The sequence below is a fragment of the Festucalex cinctus genome, chromosome 1 (genome assembly GCF_051991245.1).
Source record: "Festucalex cinctus isolate MCC-2025b chromosome 1, RoL_Fcin_1.0, whole genome shotgun sequence".
NCBI classification, from domain to species: Eukaryota; Metazoa; Chordata; class Actinopteri; order Syngnathiformes; family Syngnathidae; genus Festucalex; species Festucalex cinctus.
This window is the reverse complement of record NC_135411.1, coordinates 45,966,830-45,982,407: the sequence shown is the minus strand read 5'-3', so window position 1 is coordinate 45,982,407 and position 15,578 is coordinate 45,966,830. Positions and strand designations below refer to the sequence as shown.

The 15,578-nt window shown below is 40.4% G+C and overlaps 1 protein-coding gene and 1 long non-coding RNA gene across 3 annotated transcripts in view; one reads left to right on the top strand and one right to left on the bottom strand.

Annotated features, from left to right (window-relative positions):
• The first annotated feature begins 713 nt into the window (after positions 1-713).
• Positions 714-15,578, top strand: part of tcea1 (transcription elongation factor A (SII), 1) — a 19,779-nt gene continuing 4,914 nt past the window's right edge. The window contains exons 1-7 of one of the 2 annotated variants that reach the window (XM_077537710.1): positions 714-945; positions 1,334-1,396; positions 2,217-2,322; positions 2,755-2,851; positions 2,945-3,090; positions 9,528-9,584; positions 9,699-9,853. In XM_077537710.1, coding sequence (XP_077393836.1) covers positions 871-945; positions 1,334-1,396; positions 2,217-2,322; positions 2,755-2,851; positions 2,945-3,090; positions 9,528-9,584; positions 9,699-9,853 — 699 coding nt within the window. In that variant the 5' untranslated portion in view covers positions 714-870. Of the gene's footprint in view, positions 946-1,333; positions 1,397-2,216; positions 2,323-2,754; positions 2,852-2,941; positions 3,091-9,527; positions 9,585-9,698; positions 9,854-15,578 lie in introns of both variants that reach the window. The other variant, XM_077537702.1, reaches the window with a different exon arrangement.
• LOC144031038 (uncharacterized) lies at positions 5,015-7,089 on the bottom strand. The gene is made up of 3 exons (XR_013287418.1): positions 6,805-7,089; positions 6,185-6,333; positions 5,015-5,461 (listed from the first exon to the last, which is right to left on the bottom strand). It is a non-coding gene; the product is annotated as an uncharacterized LOC144031038 (long non-coding RNA).

Sequence of the window (15,578 nt, the reverse complement as noted above, 5' to 3'; positions counted from 1 at the left end):
CCAGTGGTTCTCAAACTTTTTACATGAAGTAACCACTATAATGTGTTACTGTACATCAAAATACAGCAGTGTAGTTGGCCCAAGTATTCATCAAATGTGATGCAGAGGTTTTATTCCTAAAATGTATATTTTGTATTTTTGCTAGCCACTGTAACACTATGCACAGTTTGAACATTAAAAACTGCTTAAATATAGGAAAACTAACAAGGGTTGTTTAAGAAAATTATCTGCAGAATAGGTTAAAAATCATTTAGAAGACTTATGTGATTTATTTGAATAAAATATATTTTTTTAATGTGGCATGGAATTAATTTTCTGTGATTATTTAGTCTTCCTTTTTCTCATTTTCATTCAGGTGTTGTGTTTTCAGCATAAGCATATGCTTGTTTTTTGTAATAAAAATAAATTTACAATTAATAATTGATCAAGGCAATTATGGAATCTCCTCGAATAAATGTAGGGAAGTTTGATTTCGTTTACATCTGATGATTTGGGGCCCTCTATAGACGGGGTGAGAAATGCTTAGTAAATGGATTAAATCTAACAAATAAACGATAATCAAAGATGCTGTTCATTTTTATACTATTATTATTCATCTTTTTTAAGTAGCAAAAGTCTAATACAAGAGAAGAAAGTCTTGATTTTCGGAGTCGTTGGTTTATTTATCTTTCTCGATTATCCGCCCCTGCGTCTATCTTGCTTCGATTAGTATGGTCTGCTACACAGCGGAGGCTCCGCGTTCCGCCGCCTCGCTACTCAAGCGCCGCTGCCTTCATCGGAGTGGCGTGCTATTCATCCGGGATCGCCTTTTCCTTCTTTTTCTTTTCACCTCCTGTATCAGCGAGTTTCGTTTTCCGCTCCCCGGTCGCCATGGGCAAGCGGGAGGAAGAGGAGATCATTAGAATCGCCAAGAAAATGGACAAAATGGCGCAGAAGAAAAACGGGGTGAGCGGCGGAGCAATGTGATAGGAATGAATGCCAGCCAGGCTAAATGGCCACTGATGGAAACGGTTAGCTAGAACGAAAAAAAAAAAAAAGTGGTTCTCTTTGAACACATTACTCTTTTGTGGTGACTTTTTCGCTGCTCCTGGGCTGTTTCGCTCAACGTTAAGCGTCCAACGGTGGCTAAAAAGACATCTCGCTGGGAGCAAACGTACCTGTTGTTGTTTAACACTTAGCCTCGAGCTAGCTGTTAGCCGCTAGTAACAACAACGGCAGTGAACCCCACAGCAGGGTGCAATATTGACAAAATTGAATTTTGGTGGATATCAAAAAGTGTGACTGTGTTGTCAAGACCTTTCTTTTGTTTAACTGAGTTTTTTTTTGCTCCCAGTCTGGTGCTTTGGAGCTGCTGAAGGAGTTACGCAGCGTCCCGATGACCCTGGAACTACTTCAGGTACCGACACTGAGAAAGAACACAAAAATGTGCACCCGTTGGTGCCTTGAGATACGAGTGAGCCGAGTTACGAGGTTTTTCGAAATACAAGCCATCATCAGTAAACTGCGATAAGCAGAAGTTTGGCAATTAGTGAACAATTATTCAAAAAAGAGGCTTCAAGGTGCTTAACTCCACTTCCAGTTTACTGTTAAACATAAATCACAGAGAATTACATTTTATGTGTTTATAACAATTAAACAACATTGTCTTAAGAAAACACCACTGAAACGGCAACAGTCAATGCTGACTGTTGCCGTTTTAGAACCCTTTAAGCAACAAATATTTGAACACAAATGAAGCAAAATGTAAACATGATATAGCAATACTCACGGGCATATATTCTTTAACCTTTACAATAAATATGTATAAAATTGGCACATTTTACGAAGTCAATTACATTTGTATTATGGAAGTACTGTTCTTTTTCATTGGTGATAACATGACTGTACTATACTGCCTCCTGGTGACTAAGGCAGGCACACCGGAAGGAGTAGCACAATGCATTGACAAGTCACACTAACACATTATGTGCCAAAGAGGCCTCTTGTAACAATACAATATTATAGCGTGCCAATTTGTTTTGGGAAGGGGGGGCTGTAACAGATTAATGGCATGTTTTTCATTTCAGTGGGGAAGGATGATTTGAGATATGAGTGTTTTGAGTTATGGGCTTGGTCACGAAACAAATTATGTGTATCCCACGGCATCACTGTTCAAACAAACCAGGAATCTTCTTGGATTAAAAAAAAAATCATTATTTGTGTGTTTTTCCCACCAGTCCACCAGAATTGGGATGTCTGTCAACGCCATCCGTAAGCAGAGCACAGATGAGGAGGTGACATCCCTAGCCAAATCTTTGATCAAATCATGGAAGAAGCTTTTGGGTAAGTTAAAATGTCAGAAAAGAATCTACTCGTCCTATATTGTTTTCATGAAGATCTGGCAGCAGGTAAAGCACTGTAGCACCAAAACACACCTATCTCACTGAGCGGTTCAGGCTTGTGAGGGTGTACACATGTAGCGAGTGTGTTTTTTTTTGGCAGCCTTCGTTCAGTGTTGCAAAACATTGCAAAAGACACTCGCCATACACTCTCAAACCCTCTTTATGCTCTCATACCATGAACATGTTCAAAATTTGATGCCTGTAGTGATCCGGACCTTTATTTGCATCATCAGAAGTTTACCAACTTGAATTCAATCAGTCTCACCTGCCTGTTGGATGTCTACTGGAATTTTTCATCACACAGCTTTTCACTTTCAAGTCAGCAGGAAGCTGTCATTATCCTAATGTAATTCTTCTATCTTGGTATTTGCAGACGAGCCCGCAAGTGGGGACAAATCCTCGGACGACAAGAGGAAAGATACGGCCCCTGTATCTCCCTCGCAGGGAAGTCCGGAGCCGAAAGAAGAAAGGTAACAAACTGCCATTTGTCTCTTGAGTCCTGTTTTCTGTTTTCTTTTCCAAGGTGTGAGTAATGAGGTTGTCTCGTTGCTTCCCGTCAGCAGCTCCAGCAGTAACTCGAGCAGCAAGAGCGAGCACGCCGACGTCTCCACCAACTCGCTAATCAACACCTTTCCTCGTGCTCCCGGCACCGCTGACTCCATACGGATCAAGTGTAGAGAGATGCTGTCCAATGCACTCCAGGCTGGAGGTATCAATATTAGCATTACTAGAATTGCAAGTAGTAATAGTAGTAGCGGGAGCCGTTGTAGTAGTTGTAGTAGTGATTGTCGTAGTAGCAGTAGTAACAATTGATCAGATTTTGGCGCAGTGTCCCTGGTAGTAGCAATGTAATGATAGTGTGGAAAAGCACTTTGAGCATTTATTAATTATCCTGGTAGTGCCATTTTCTTCTTACTAATAAGACAATTCAATAAACTAGTAGAACTGCGTTACCAGAGAGGCAAAACTGTGCACTGTTTCTATCTACGCACTATTAGCACTATTAGTGATGTACTAGATGCAGAATTTTATGTTACTATTGCTACTAGCGCGCAGTTGTCAGCTAATGCACACTTTTGTCTCACTAGTAACAAATACCAGTGGTTCCCAACCTTTTTGGCTTGTGTACCCCCAGATCTTTTTGTCATACCATGACTGTTCCAATACTCGGTACCTGGGAATCGATACTGGTACTCAATGGTATCAATTTTCGGTACTTTTGTTCTCTCTCTCTCTCTCTCTCTCTCTCTCTCTCTCTCTCTCTCTCTCTCTCTCTCTCTCTCTCTCTCTCTCTCTCTCTCTCTCTCTCTCGCTCTCTCTCTCTCGCTCTCTCTTATTTTAATTTTTTTATTTGTTAAATATTTCTTAATTTATTTGGGTGTTAGTTAATGTTTATCATTGTTTATTTAATAGTTAAAATTATTAAAACATCAATGTAACAATTACCTTTCAATATATAAAACTTGACAAATAAAAAAATAATAATTCAAATGAGCCGGAGAGGAATGGGGTATATGCCACGGAAGAGGCGGGACGTGATTTTGCACATCGGTTTATTTCCGGCCCGGGTTGCGAACACGCAACCCAGGGGCACAAAGTCGGAAGCACTAGTGTTTTTGACGTAGCCCACACGTCGCAAACCGAACCGGAAGCATTCACAATCCATTGACAAATCGTCTTGGTAAAGCTGTCGCTATCCGTCGTCCAGTGCTCCCACGCCGCTCGCAACTTGATTTAAAACGCCCGGTTTACATCGATGTCCAACGGTTGAAGTTCCTTCGTCAAGCCTCCCGGAATGATAGCAAGCTCCGCGTTCATTTGCCGCACTTATTTTTTGACAGCGTCTGTGAGATGTGCGCACATTGAGTCACACGTCAATCTTTTATTATTGGGACTGTACTCAACAATTAACTGCCACATCTTGGCAAGTAGGCCGTGGGGTGAACCCCCAAAAAGTGCCTAAAAAATGAGTTTCGCTCCACTGTCTGGGCACTACTTGTTCAATGCATTTTTTGATAGATAATACCCTTCTGAACTTTGGGTTAAAAGTTCACCCAATGTTTTCCTGCCCCAATTTTGTCACAAGCCATAAATGCATATATAGGTAAATAACAAAAAAACGAAAATCTTGTGCTGCAGTTTTTGGTTGTAAAACGTCTTACATTAAATTTGGCAACAGAAAATCATTCCCAGATGTTATGAATACATGTACCTAACATCAGAAACAAGTATTGGTGGTTTGGTGTAATCATGTGAATTTAGATCATTAAATATATTAAATTTGTGCCAAAAAACAAAACAAAAAACCCTTCAACTAGAAGTGACACCAGCACATTTAGCTATGTTTATGTTTCATATATGAAAACAATTCACAACCTACTACGTAATGAAAGGTACACAAGAAGCAGCATACATCGGCCAAAAATACTACCATGCACCACAAACCTGGAACAAGGCAAAATGGACGAGATGGAAATAGATGCATTCAGAGCCCAGATTATTATAACATATAGAATATTTATTAAAGTATCAGATTGTGTCATCACAGCATGTCATTTATACCCCCCGCCCCCACCCCCATACACAAAAAATATTAATAAAAAAAAATCAAATACAAATCAAATGTGCATTCACAATAAAACCATGGAACTTCATTGGAACAGCTCTCTTTTTTTTTTTGGCAGACCAATTTAACAAAGGTCTGTGTTGTGGAAAAATGGAATACAGACATTTTTATTTTTGCCTGAAAAGTGTTAAAATGGAGAGTTAACGTCTTGATAATGAAACAAACAAAATGACAGATTTTACATAGATTTTACAGCCCTGCACTGTAAAGTGTCCTCGTATGCCCTGTGATTTTCCAACCTGATGTTGTACCAGCCATGTGTTAGTGTCACTTTCTTGGCTTACATCAGTAGACTCAGTAGTTGATGTATCTGATGAGTGAGGTACCCTGTCTAAAAGTTTGTCAGTTGTTGGTAATGTCTCTACAAAAACCATTTCAGAGGTGTTGCTGGAAAGGGGTGTGAAAAACCAGCTGGGGGAAATCACACCTCAATCTTCGTTTCAGTATATCCTGCCTGAAATAGAAAATTAAAGGGAAAGATGAGCACAAGATACACATATTCACATCACACTAGGGCTGCTCTATTATGGGAAAAAATAATCATCACAATTATTTTGGTAATAATTGAAATCAAATTATTCAAAACAATTATAATTTGTTCAAATCAAGAAAATATTTAAACATTTGAAAATAAGACAAATACAATCATATGAAACTATAATTATGTAAGTTGCTTTTGGACCCAACAAAATGTATAATATATATTATTATTATTATTATTATTATGCTAGCAAAAATTTGAAGTTGGGGTGCAGCGTGTGCAGTAAGCTAGTTTTGACACGGGGGTGTGGTAAAAGAACTCGTGTGGGCGTGCCACAACTCAAAATTAGTATTATTAGTGCTGCAGCTATCGAATATTTTGGTATTCGGATATCCTACTGAAAATTCTAGTGAATAATCGTATATTTGGATAGAAATAAAAATATACCTATAGGCCTATATACTTTCTTGGTCAAAGAACAATTATAAATACAGAAGACAAAAAAACACATTTGCATGTAATAATTAACAACCAACTGGTTTTCATTTTTAGAGAATCAATTTTATTTATTTATTTATTTTTAACTTAAATTGAGCTTGTCAGCAAACTATTTTTTTCTGAAACAGTGAGATTTTAGACAAATCTCTTCCCATAGATTTCAGACAATGTTTTTCAGTGTGAAGATTTATACGTTACCTGTAGTCTGAAGCATCAAGATCCCCGTGTTTATTAACACTGTTCACAAACCTCTTAGCTTGTCCATTCTCATCACATCTTTGTCAACTATAATCCTTTGACGGATTACTTGTTCACAAAAGAGTTTGTAGCTCTCAGCATAGGGTTGTCTGAAACACACACACACTCACTTAACATGTGCAAAGAGTCATGCTTTCTAATTAATGCTGTCTCGAAATGAATATGCAGAAGAATGGAACAGTCATTTCTTCATCTCAGCTGCCTACAGCAACCCGGCTTTACACAAAAAAGAATCACATTATAAGTGTTATTGTCACATCACCTCTTTTTACAGTATATGCACCTCACAGATTTACAAGTAAAGTGTTTGTTGAGGTTGGTGAGAGAGAGTTTGGGGGAAAGGGAGGGTGTAGCTGTGACTCTCTATTATGACTCTGATGGGCACAGGTAACTCGAGTTTGGTAACAACTGTTGGATTCACTCGATAAATCATTCAGCAGCTCGCATTTTTACTAAGCTATAGCCTTAAAACTTAACCTAGCAACAAATTATTTTCAACCCTATACTAAATATCGGTCACATTAATAACAGAAATGGGCACGCGTGTGTGTAGCACATACCTGCCGACAATGTTTCTGCTTTGGCGAGATGATCCCTCTTCCGTGTGCCTTCCGATCCCAGACGAGTATACTTTGAAATTTATTTTTACAAATGAAGCAGATGGCTGGAAGGACGGGGCCAGCTGAAGCGATTGGCAAACCTGAACGGGAACGAAGTTTTTTCACCACTTTTTAACTTTTTTCTCCTTTCGCTCTTCTTCGCTCTCCGACGTTGTGGTCGCCATTTTTGATATGCGGTTGCTATGGTGAGGAGAAAGCAGCAGCTACCTGATTGGCTCATGTGACCTAAATCACACCACTACTGACCCAATGGCACTACGCCCACATGAGAGATCACTGCGCCTCATCGCAAAATAGTGCCGGGGTTTCACCACCAAAAACACAAAATTGGCAGGTTTTCAGAGGGTGAACTCCACGGATTCTTACTTACTACTAATAAATCTATTTTATGAAGTAAAGATTATTTAGTGCCCCTGGTAGTGGAGCGAAACTGAACGAAAACGTGTGTGACCTGACAGCCTAAAGTTAGATTGTTTGTTTTTGAGAAAACACTGTGATTGTTTTTTTTTTTTCTTTTTTTGTTTTTTTTGGTTCTTCATTGTCCCCCTAATTTCTGAACACACTGCTACCTGTTTCTTATTAGGACCTCACTGACTGTAAACCCCCACCCAACAACAAGCTGTTGGTTATAATAAAAACAAAGACCATGTAACAAGTTTCACATATATTTTAAAGTATATTTAAATTCAGCAATCATTGAGTACATGCCAAAAGACTTATCAAGCTTAAGAAAAAAAGTTACAAAAACATCTACTAAAAGTTGTTCCTTCTGTTTTTCACATTGAGCAAATTTTTTATTTATTTTTTAACAGCCACCAGTGCTGCTCATGATACTGTAATGCCAGAGCTACGTGCTAAGTATAACAAAACATGTAACAATAATGTTTACATGATTAGCCCAATAGCATCAATTCTACGTCTGCCTTGCTTTGTTGAAATCTTCAGGGATAGACCGATAATCGGCCGGGCCGATTATCGGCGCCGATATTTGGCATTTTGACAAATATCGGCATCGGCCATTTTTTGAATCTGAAGGCCGATAAAGCTCACTGAGCAGGGAATACTTGCGAACGTAGCGAATTTGGGGTTTTCATCAGGATTTGTAAGATGTTCGCAGTCAGTTTTTATTTGTCGAATACACATTTGGAACATATTCACACAATTTTTCACCGCGAAAATCTTTTTGAAACGTTTTTACGAACCCTAACAAAAACCCCAAATGAGCTACATTCACATGAATTTGTTACTCAGTGAGAAATTGTATATAGTTTGAAAGAATTCCCCCCCATTTTACTGCAAATGAATATCGGCTTGAAATATCGGTTATCGGCCGACTTGACTACAAATAATCTGTATCGGTATCGGCCTTGAAAAAACCATATCGGTCTATCACTAATTCTTCAGGATGCGGGTTGATGAAAATTCTGAGCTAGAGTAACAAATTCCAACATATTATGTGTACCTTAAACGCATCAGTAGTTGTAGTAGTGGAAGAGGAAAATTACCGGAATTTTGTGTGGATGGGAAGTGTCGTATTTATGAAACGAGGGGGGGCGTGTCCCCCGACCCCCACGTCCTTAGAGCCAACTGCGGCCAAATGTCGGACTTCATCATAGTTGCTGCTTAGCTGATAAGTTGTTTTGTGTCACATTTAAAGGGATACTTTTACTTATGTAGCCATTTTCGGCAGTCAAACATTAATACTTTGCCTATAATAAATTTGATATTTTCATTATTTTGTACAATGTATTATGTACAATTAGTACCTTTAAAAACACATTTTGCAACTTGCTGTTGACTGAAAATGACATCACAAGGGCTCAGGTAATCAATTACAGCTCAGCTTGTGAATGTCACATGACCAAGCCTAGAAAACAGGTGAGCTGTGATTAGTTACCTGAGCCCTTGTGACGTCATTTTGTTATGATCGTATTGTATTGGTGTTAATATTTTATGTTGTGTTTGTTTTTTTTGTCTTTCTGTAAAGCGCTTTGTGACAGTTCAGGCTGTTTGAAAGCGCTATATAAATAAACTTGAGTTGGGTTGAGTCATTTTCAGTCGACAGCAAGTTGCAAAATGTATTTTTAAAGGTACTAATTGTATGTGAAAAATAGCGAAAGTATCAAATTAATTATAGACAAAATATTAACTTTTTATTGCTATAATGGGCGAAATAAGTGAAGTATCCCTTTAAATTTAAGCTAGGCTAGCATGTAGTATGCTCTGTGATATTATCTGTCTACAAGATCTATCAAATAACGGCATATGTTTTCCTTGAGTTTTCTGCATTCTATGATCTTGGCTTTTGTTTACTGAGCGTGAGACTGCGTAAATAAAAACGTAGCAACCAGCTTACCAACCTCAGGTGCGTGCATCGGCGAGCGACCTGGCTTCAAACGAGACCGTGTATCGTAGTATGATGTCATCTTCGAGGATCTCGTGACCAAGGATAGCGTAATAATAATAATTTATAACTTTTTATTTATTTATTTAATTATTATTTTTAATGGACAAAGGGTCACTACCCTAGCAGTACTCGTACCCCTGGTTGGGAGACACTATGACATGTACTGTACTGTAGCTGTAACAGTTGTAGTAGTAGCAGTAGTTAGAGGTTCAGATGTTCATTCCATTCATGCAGTAGGTTCTCCATTCCCTTGCAGACGACTACATCGCCATCGGTGCCGACTGTGACGAACTTGGAGCGCAGATTGAGGAATATATCCTTCTCCATAAATGCATGAGTCGAGTCTGCTCCATGTAGTGGTGTTTTTTTGTTTTTTATTTTAAATAGCAAGTATAATTTGTCTGTTTCCTTAACTGCCGCTCCTCACGTATATTCCAAGAGTTCAAGAACACGGACATGAAATACAAGAACCGTGTGCGCAGCCGAATATCCAACCTGAAGGACATGAAGAATCCAAACTTGAGGCGGACGGTGCTGTGCGGGAGCGTCACCCCTGAGCGCATGGCCAAGATGACCGCAGAGGTAGAAACACTCCATGCTATTTTCCTCATATGGTGGCTTGAAGGATGTTTATTCAACTGCAGAGATAGCACAGTTGTTGTTGTTGTTGTTGTTGTTGGTTTTGTTTGTTTGTTTTTTCCTCATGTCTTTGAATCACAAGTACAGTAACTAGCAGTGCAATGGATCACAAAAGTCAGGGTTCGGATCGGATCACAGATTTGAGCCGCGCATCGGATTATTTTGGGGGGGTCAGCAGTAAAATAAAATAAATAGAACGTTGTCATTTATTTTATAAAATGCTTTTGCCCATTGCATTAAAAAAAAAAAAATCAACTAAAAATGTCTAATATATGGCCATTAGGATTGTGGAACACAACTTGAAGTGCACTATAAGGCAAGATACATTATTATATATTATAAAGTTGTTTTCCTAAAATCCGAACAGCCATATTGGACATTTTGAGTTGATTTTTTTAAAAGTGTTTTATAAAAATAAATGAGGACAACGTTCTATTCATCTTTTTTTTATTCATTTTTTTTTTTTTTTTTTTGCGAGGGAAGGCGTTTCGGCGGAGTCAATGGAGTTCGCGCGCAACAGAATGATAGTGCGTGGGGCGGCGCGGAGTACGCGTTTCGCGCGCTGGGACGTGGTGCGCAGCAGCGAAAAGCCGCACATTCGTGAAGAAAATCCTCACAATCTCATATTCGATAAAGTTAAAAAAATTGAACTTTTCCCGCTTTTCGCCTCGCTGCAGCCAATCGGCTTCGAGTACGGGCTATGTCACACACAGCGTCCTTTCTATTGTCACCCCGAGCGCAACAACATGCCAGCCGGGGCAGAATGGTGAACAAAGAAGTAGCATTCAAGTGCTGGTAAAAGTCTGTTTACTTGCTAATGAACTGTACCGATATAGTGCCACGGCTGTTTAGTCCCAGGAAAGAAATAGAAGTAGTTGGCGGTGCTCACTTTTTGTTGACTCGCTAAAGTGCTCCACTTCCTTGTTCACCAAGGGACATGCCTCCTCCACTCCGAATGCATGAATGAGCGGCAGTCGTTCCAAACGCTCGCAAAGGAAGCGATCCAACTCACCTTTTCGGATTTGGTGAGAACCCAGCATTATAGTGAATGTGGACTGTTAGTGTTCATGTTGCCTTCATGTGAACGTGCCTGATTCCAAACGCTTCTGTTTACAAAATGAGTTAGACGAGGCCAATGCGCTCCTGCGCCACCTGCTTCGGTCTACACACTGACTTTCATGTCTACACATAAGGAAATATTGATAGGCTACATGCTTTTTTGCTCTTCAGTTTAATAAAATAGACGATCACCAAATGCCACCTTTATGTACAACAGGCATAATTAATTACATTATTCTCTGTCTCGTCCGCCTTGGTAAACTCGGTTGCCCGCTTCCCACACAGTCGTCCTTCCACGGAGTCTGCCCGCTCGCCGCTCGCGGAAGCCGCTCGGCAGCAAGGCAAGCCCCGGTTGGGCAGCAGTGGACCTTTGCGAGAGAAAGAGCAGAGGTCTCTCCTTGGCCGCCGGTGAAACCAGCCAGTCCCTGCTCTCTCTCGCGAAGGGCCCCCGACAGCGGTCAGGTGGCAAGCCAGTGGCAAGGAGGCGACTTCCGCGAGCCGGCGGCGCGGAGCGGAGCCCGCCTCGCTGCCAAAATCACTTCTAATTTTCCCCCAGTGCAATTTTGACAAATTGGCTGCGCCAATGTAGCAAAGGGAAATATTTACCTCACCATTCCCCATTTAACCTTGTCATTGGAGACGTGAACGTGTGCACGCCTGGAGATAAGCGTCTGTGGATCAGGTCAGGATCAGGACCAGGACAGATGCCCGATCCATTTTTTTCCCAATATCTGGGCCGATACCCGATCCCTGTATCGGATATGAGCATCCCTATTAAAAAGTCAAATTATGGGATATGATTGGTACGAATTTCATTTATTTTTGTTAAGTGCTGATATACATTTCTAAGGAATACATTTCAGCAACATTGATCATGATTATCTCTATTTGTCTTTAACTTAACTACTTAATTTCTGATATTTAAATAGTGTTGTTCTGATACTGGTATCGCGAGAGGCCCCGATACTGTATTGAAACAGTTTTATGGGCATCAGCAAGAACTAACAAGTAACATGCTGATGCCATTATTTCCAACGCAAATATAGGACTTTGGATGCAGCATCTTCTGTCTTGCTCCTACACGACATTCACTGATGTGTGACGGGTTCACTGCATACTGAGCTAAAATATCCTATTGGCCCTTGAATGCTCTGAACCAATGGCAGGGCAGCTTTTTCATGCTGAGAAAAAACAAAACAAAACTAGAGCTGCGAGCAGCTATAAAGGGCCCTCGCAGCGCGGGCCACGTTGGGGTACTTGCACGTTGGGGTACTGGCACGTTGGGGTACTGGCAAGTTTAGGTACGGCACATTGGAAGCAGAATTTCTTTGAAAATGGCATGATAAACCTTGACATGTGGATTTTTTTTTTTTTTGTAAAAATACCGTTAAGTTGGTGTATTTTTTTTTATGCCTCTAGGGCTAGGTGGCACTGTATATATAATGGAATGTTGTCATAGGGATACCTTCAAGCCTTGACTCTAAACATACATGTCAAGTGTGGGATTTTTTTGGAGCATGTACCGTGGAGTTATTAAGCATATCCTTCATTCACGATATTGCTTTTAATGTCCATAGAGGCTATCAAAAATAAGTAAAAAAGTACATGTTTGGATAAGTCTGATGCCAGTGAACATTTTGAGTGGTGGAAAGTAAAAGAATATTCATAAATGACTTAGTTATCACACTTAGAATGAGTTTACATTTTTTGTACAAAATACCGTATGTGGGGTATTTTTTTGTTTGGCCTCAAGGGCGAGGTGGCGCTGCATATATAACTGAATTTTGTCATAGAGATACCTTCAGGCCTTGACGATAAACATACATGTCAAGTTTGGGATTTTTTGGAGCATGTACCGGGGAGTTATTAAGCATATCCTTTTTCAGTGCGAAACACAAATTTTGATGCCCCGCGCTCATCATATAGTATTTCCAAAAGTCAAGATTTTTCCGTCTGTTGTTGGCTCAGGTCTTGGTCCATGGTCCAGGTCAAGTCATAAGTCAGTCGGATAAAACATGTAGGAGAAGTGGGCAAAAGTCTGCCCCCTGTGAATGTGCAAAAATCGTCAAAAATGGGACATTCAAAAATTCGTAGCTCACTTCCTGTTCATTTTAGCATATGGGTCCAAGAGACTTTTTTTGTAGGTCTTTGGCTCCCTCATAAACGTAAAAATTTTCGTAGATCTTGCTTAAACGTACAATCGGGGCTGCTTCGTTAAAAATTTCTAGGGGGCGCTATTGAGTCATTTTTGTAAAAATAGTACAATCAACAATAAAATATTGTTCATTTTACCAGGCCAGATGTGTGTGCCAAGTTTCATGAGTTTCTGCGCATGTTTAGACCCTCAAAACTGGCGTTGTTTTCTTGGCGAACAGTGCTTAGCCACGCCCACAGCGATTCGCGAAAACTCACAAACTTTGTGTTGTGACATCATGAAGGCCGAAACCCTCATCTGAGCAAATATGAGGTTGGTCCAGTTAAAGTGTTTGGAGAAAAATGTACAAGAAAATTCGTAAGAAAAAAAATTGCCACTAGGTGGCGCTATCAGTAAGATGAAATATAAGTTCGTAGATGTCTTAAGGGCTGGACTCTCATCAAATGTGTGAAATTTTAAGAAGATAGGATCATCTCGGTCAAGTTCATGCAGCTTTTATTGTCACGAAAAATCTTCAGACTTTGCGGCACTGTATAGGCCACGCCCTTTGGCGAAAAGTTACAATATTCGGTGTGGGGTATGATCAACATCCTAAGGCTTTTCTGACCAATTTTCAACTGGATCCCTTCAACGAGCTCAGCACAGTAGCTAAAAACGTAAAGTATGACATTTATTGTTACCACTAGGTGGCGCTATATGTATAACTGAATTTTATCATATAGATGTTTTCAGGCCGTGACTATTACGTTGCCTGAGAAGTTTAAGATTTTTTGGAGCTTGAACATGGGAGTTATTAAAGGAAGGCTCCTTTAATTTTACATGTATGGCTTGATTGGCAGTAAATAGTTAGTATAGCTACGAAACATGCATAAGAGCTGAAGAATACACTCCTATATTGATTTATTTAACTTTTTTCAACATAGAAGTACTTCCGTGTTGCAACGCCCCCAAGTGGTGACGTCACTAGTGTGTATACTCGCTTGGGGAACAGTAGTTCACGCAGACATAACAACGAGGAAGACACAAGCGTCAGTTATGCCTTACTGTATTGCAAAATTTTGCAAGGCGTCGGCAAGGAAAAACCCGCGAGACCCCCCCCCCGCCCCCCCCCCCCCCTCCACAAAAAAAAAAAAAAAAGCTACTTGAGTAGACAATGGTTTGTTTGCTAAGTGCTGTCAACCTCCCGAAGGACAAGCAGGCGTGCGCGCAGCGAACATTTCAGGCATGAGGACTTCGAATATATGTTACAATTTGAGATGGGGTACGCCACACGCCTAATACTAAAGCCCAACGCAGTACCGAGTATCTTTAAAGAACCAGACGTGGGAAATAATCAAGCCGATGGAGGAGCCGCAACTGCTAGCAACACGAAGCCTTCACTCTCACAACAGCCGGCACAAATCGAGGTCTTACTACGGCCACTGAAAGATCTCGGAGAAGCGAAGCAAATTTAAAGCGAAAGGTAGGCATGTTTCGGGGGTGGGGGGGCATTGGTTATTATACTGCACGGACTGTTTTATTTCATAATTAATTTGAAGGTGGCCAACGCAGGGGCACGTCGGCACGTTACCGTAATGCACAGTATTAACAATCGTTGGGGCGGCTGGCTTGACTTCGTCTTTTCGAGTGGCGGCTGGCCTGACCGCAGTGGGACGCTACGCAAAAAAGAAAAAAAAAACAGCTAGGGGAGGTTGGGTGCTGTAACGACGATACATTTAATTTTACTATTTTTTCTTTTTCCTGAAATATTTCGTCAGTTCCACACGTTTTGCATTGCTCGTACTGTGTGTCACTTTACCTGTTGGATATTTGCTCCTCCAAGACTTTTCTTCTTCACATCTTTCATCACAACCAAAGCTATCCTGAGAATGTCTATTTAGTATTGCCATGTTGAATGTCTGATGTTCCAGGATGCAGTTGAGATTGTCCGCAAGGAACCGATCCTCGAGTTCTTTCATTTCCAGACAGCACACATTCATTAGCGGATTGTCCATTCCTGCAGCTCCCGCACGAGCACCACTCACCCCCCGCCTGATTCACTCGTTCGTCAAAGTTTATTTTGTGCCCGAAAAGACCATCTGGCGCCACAACTTTCACATCCAAGGCAGACTTTCCTTCGGTAGTGTTATTTTGTCGTGTTGGCTCGAAGCGATAAGGTTTAATCCTTCCGGGTTTGACGCTAGATGCACGGCTGCGTTTCATAGTGCTTCCATAGTGTAGCGTTTACACACTAGTGACGTAAACATCCGGGTTATTTAGTCACGTGTAACAAACATGCCGGCGTTCGATTCATTTTAACAATGGTTTAAAAGTTATTAAATGTACATAAAAAAATAATCACGTCACCAAATTAATTATTGAAAAAGTAGCAACTTTTTGCTGCTAAAAATGGATCAATAAGTAAAGTGTCCCTTTAAGCATTTGCTCTTTCTGGACAAATGAAATTTTAAAGGC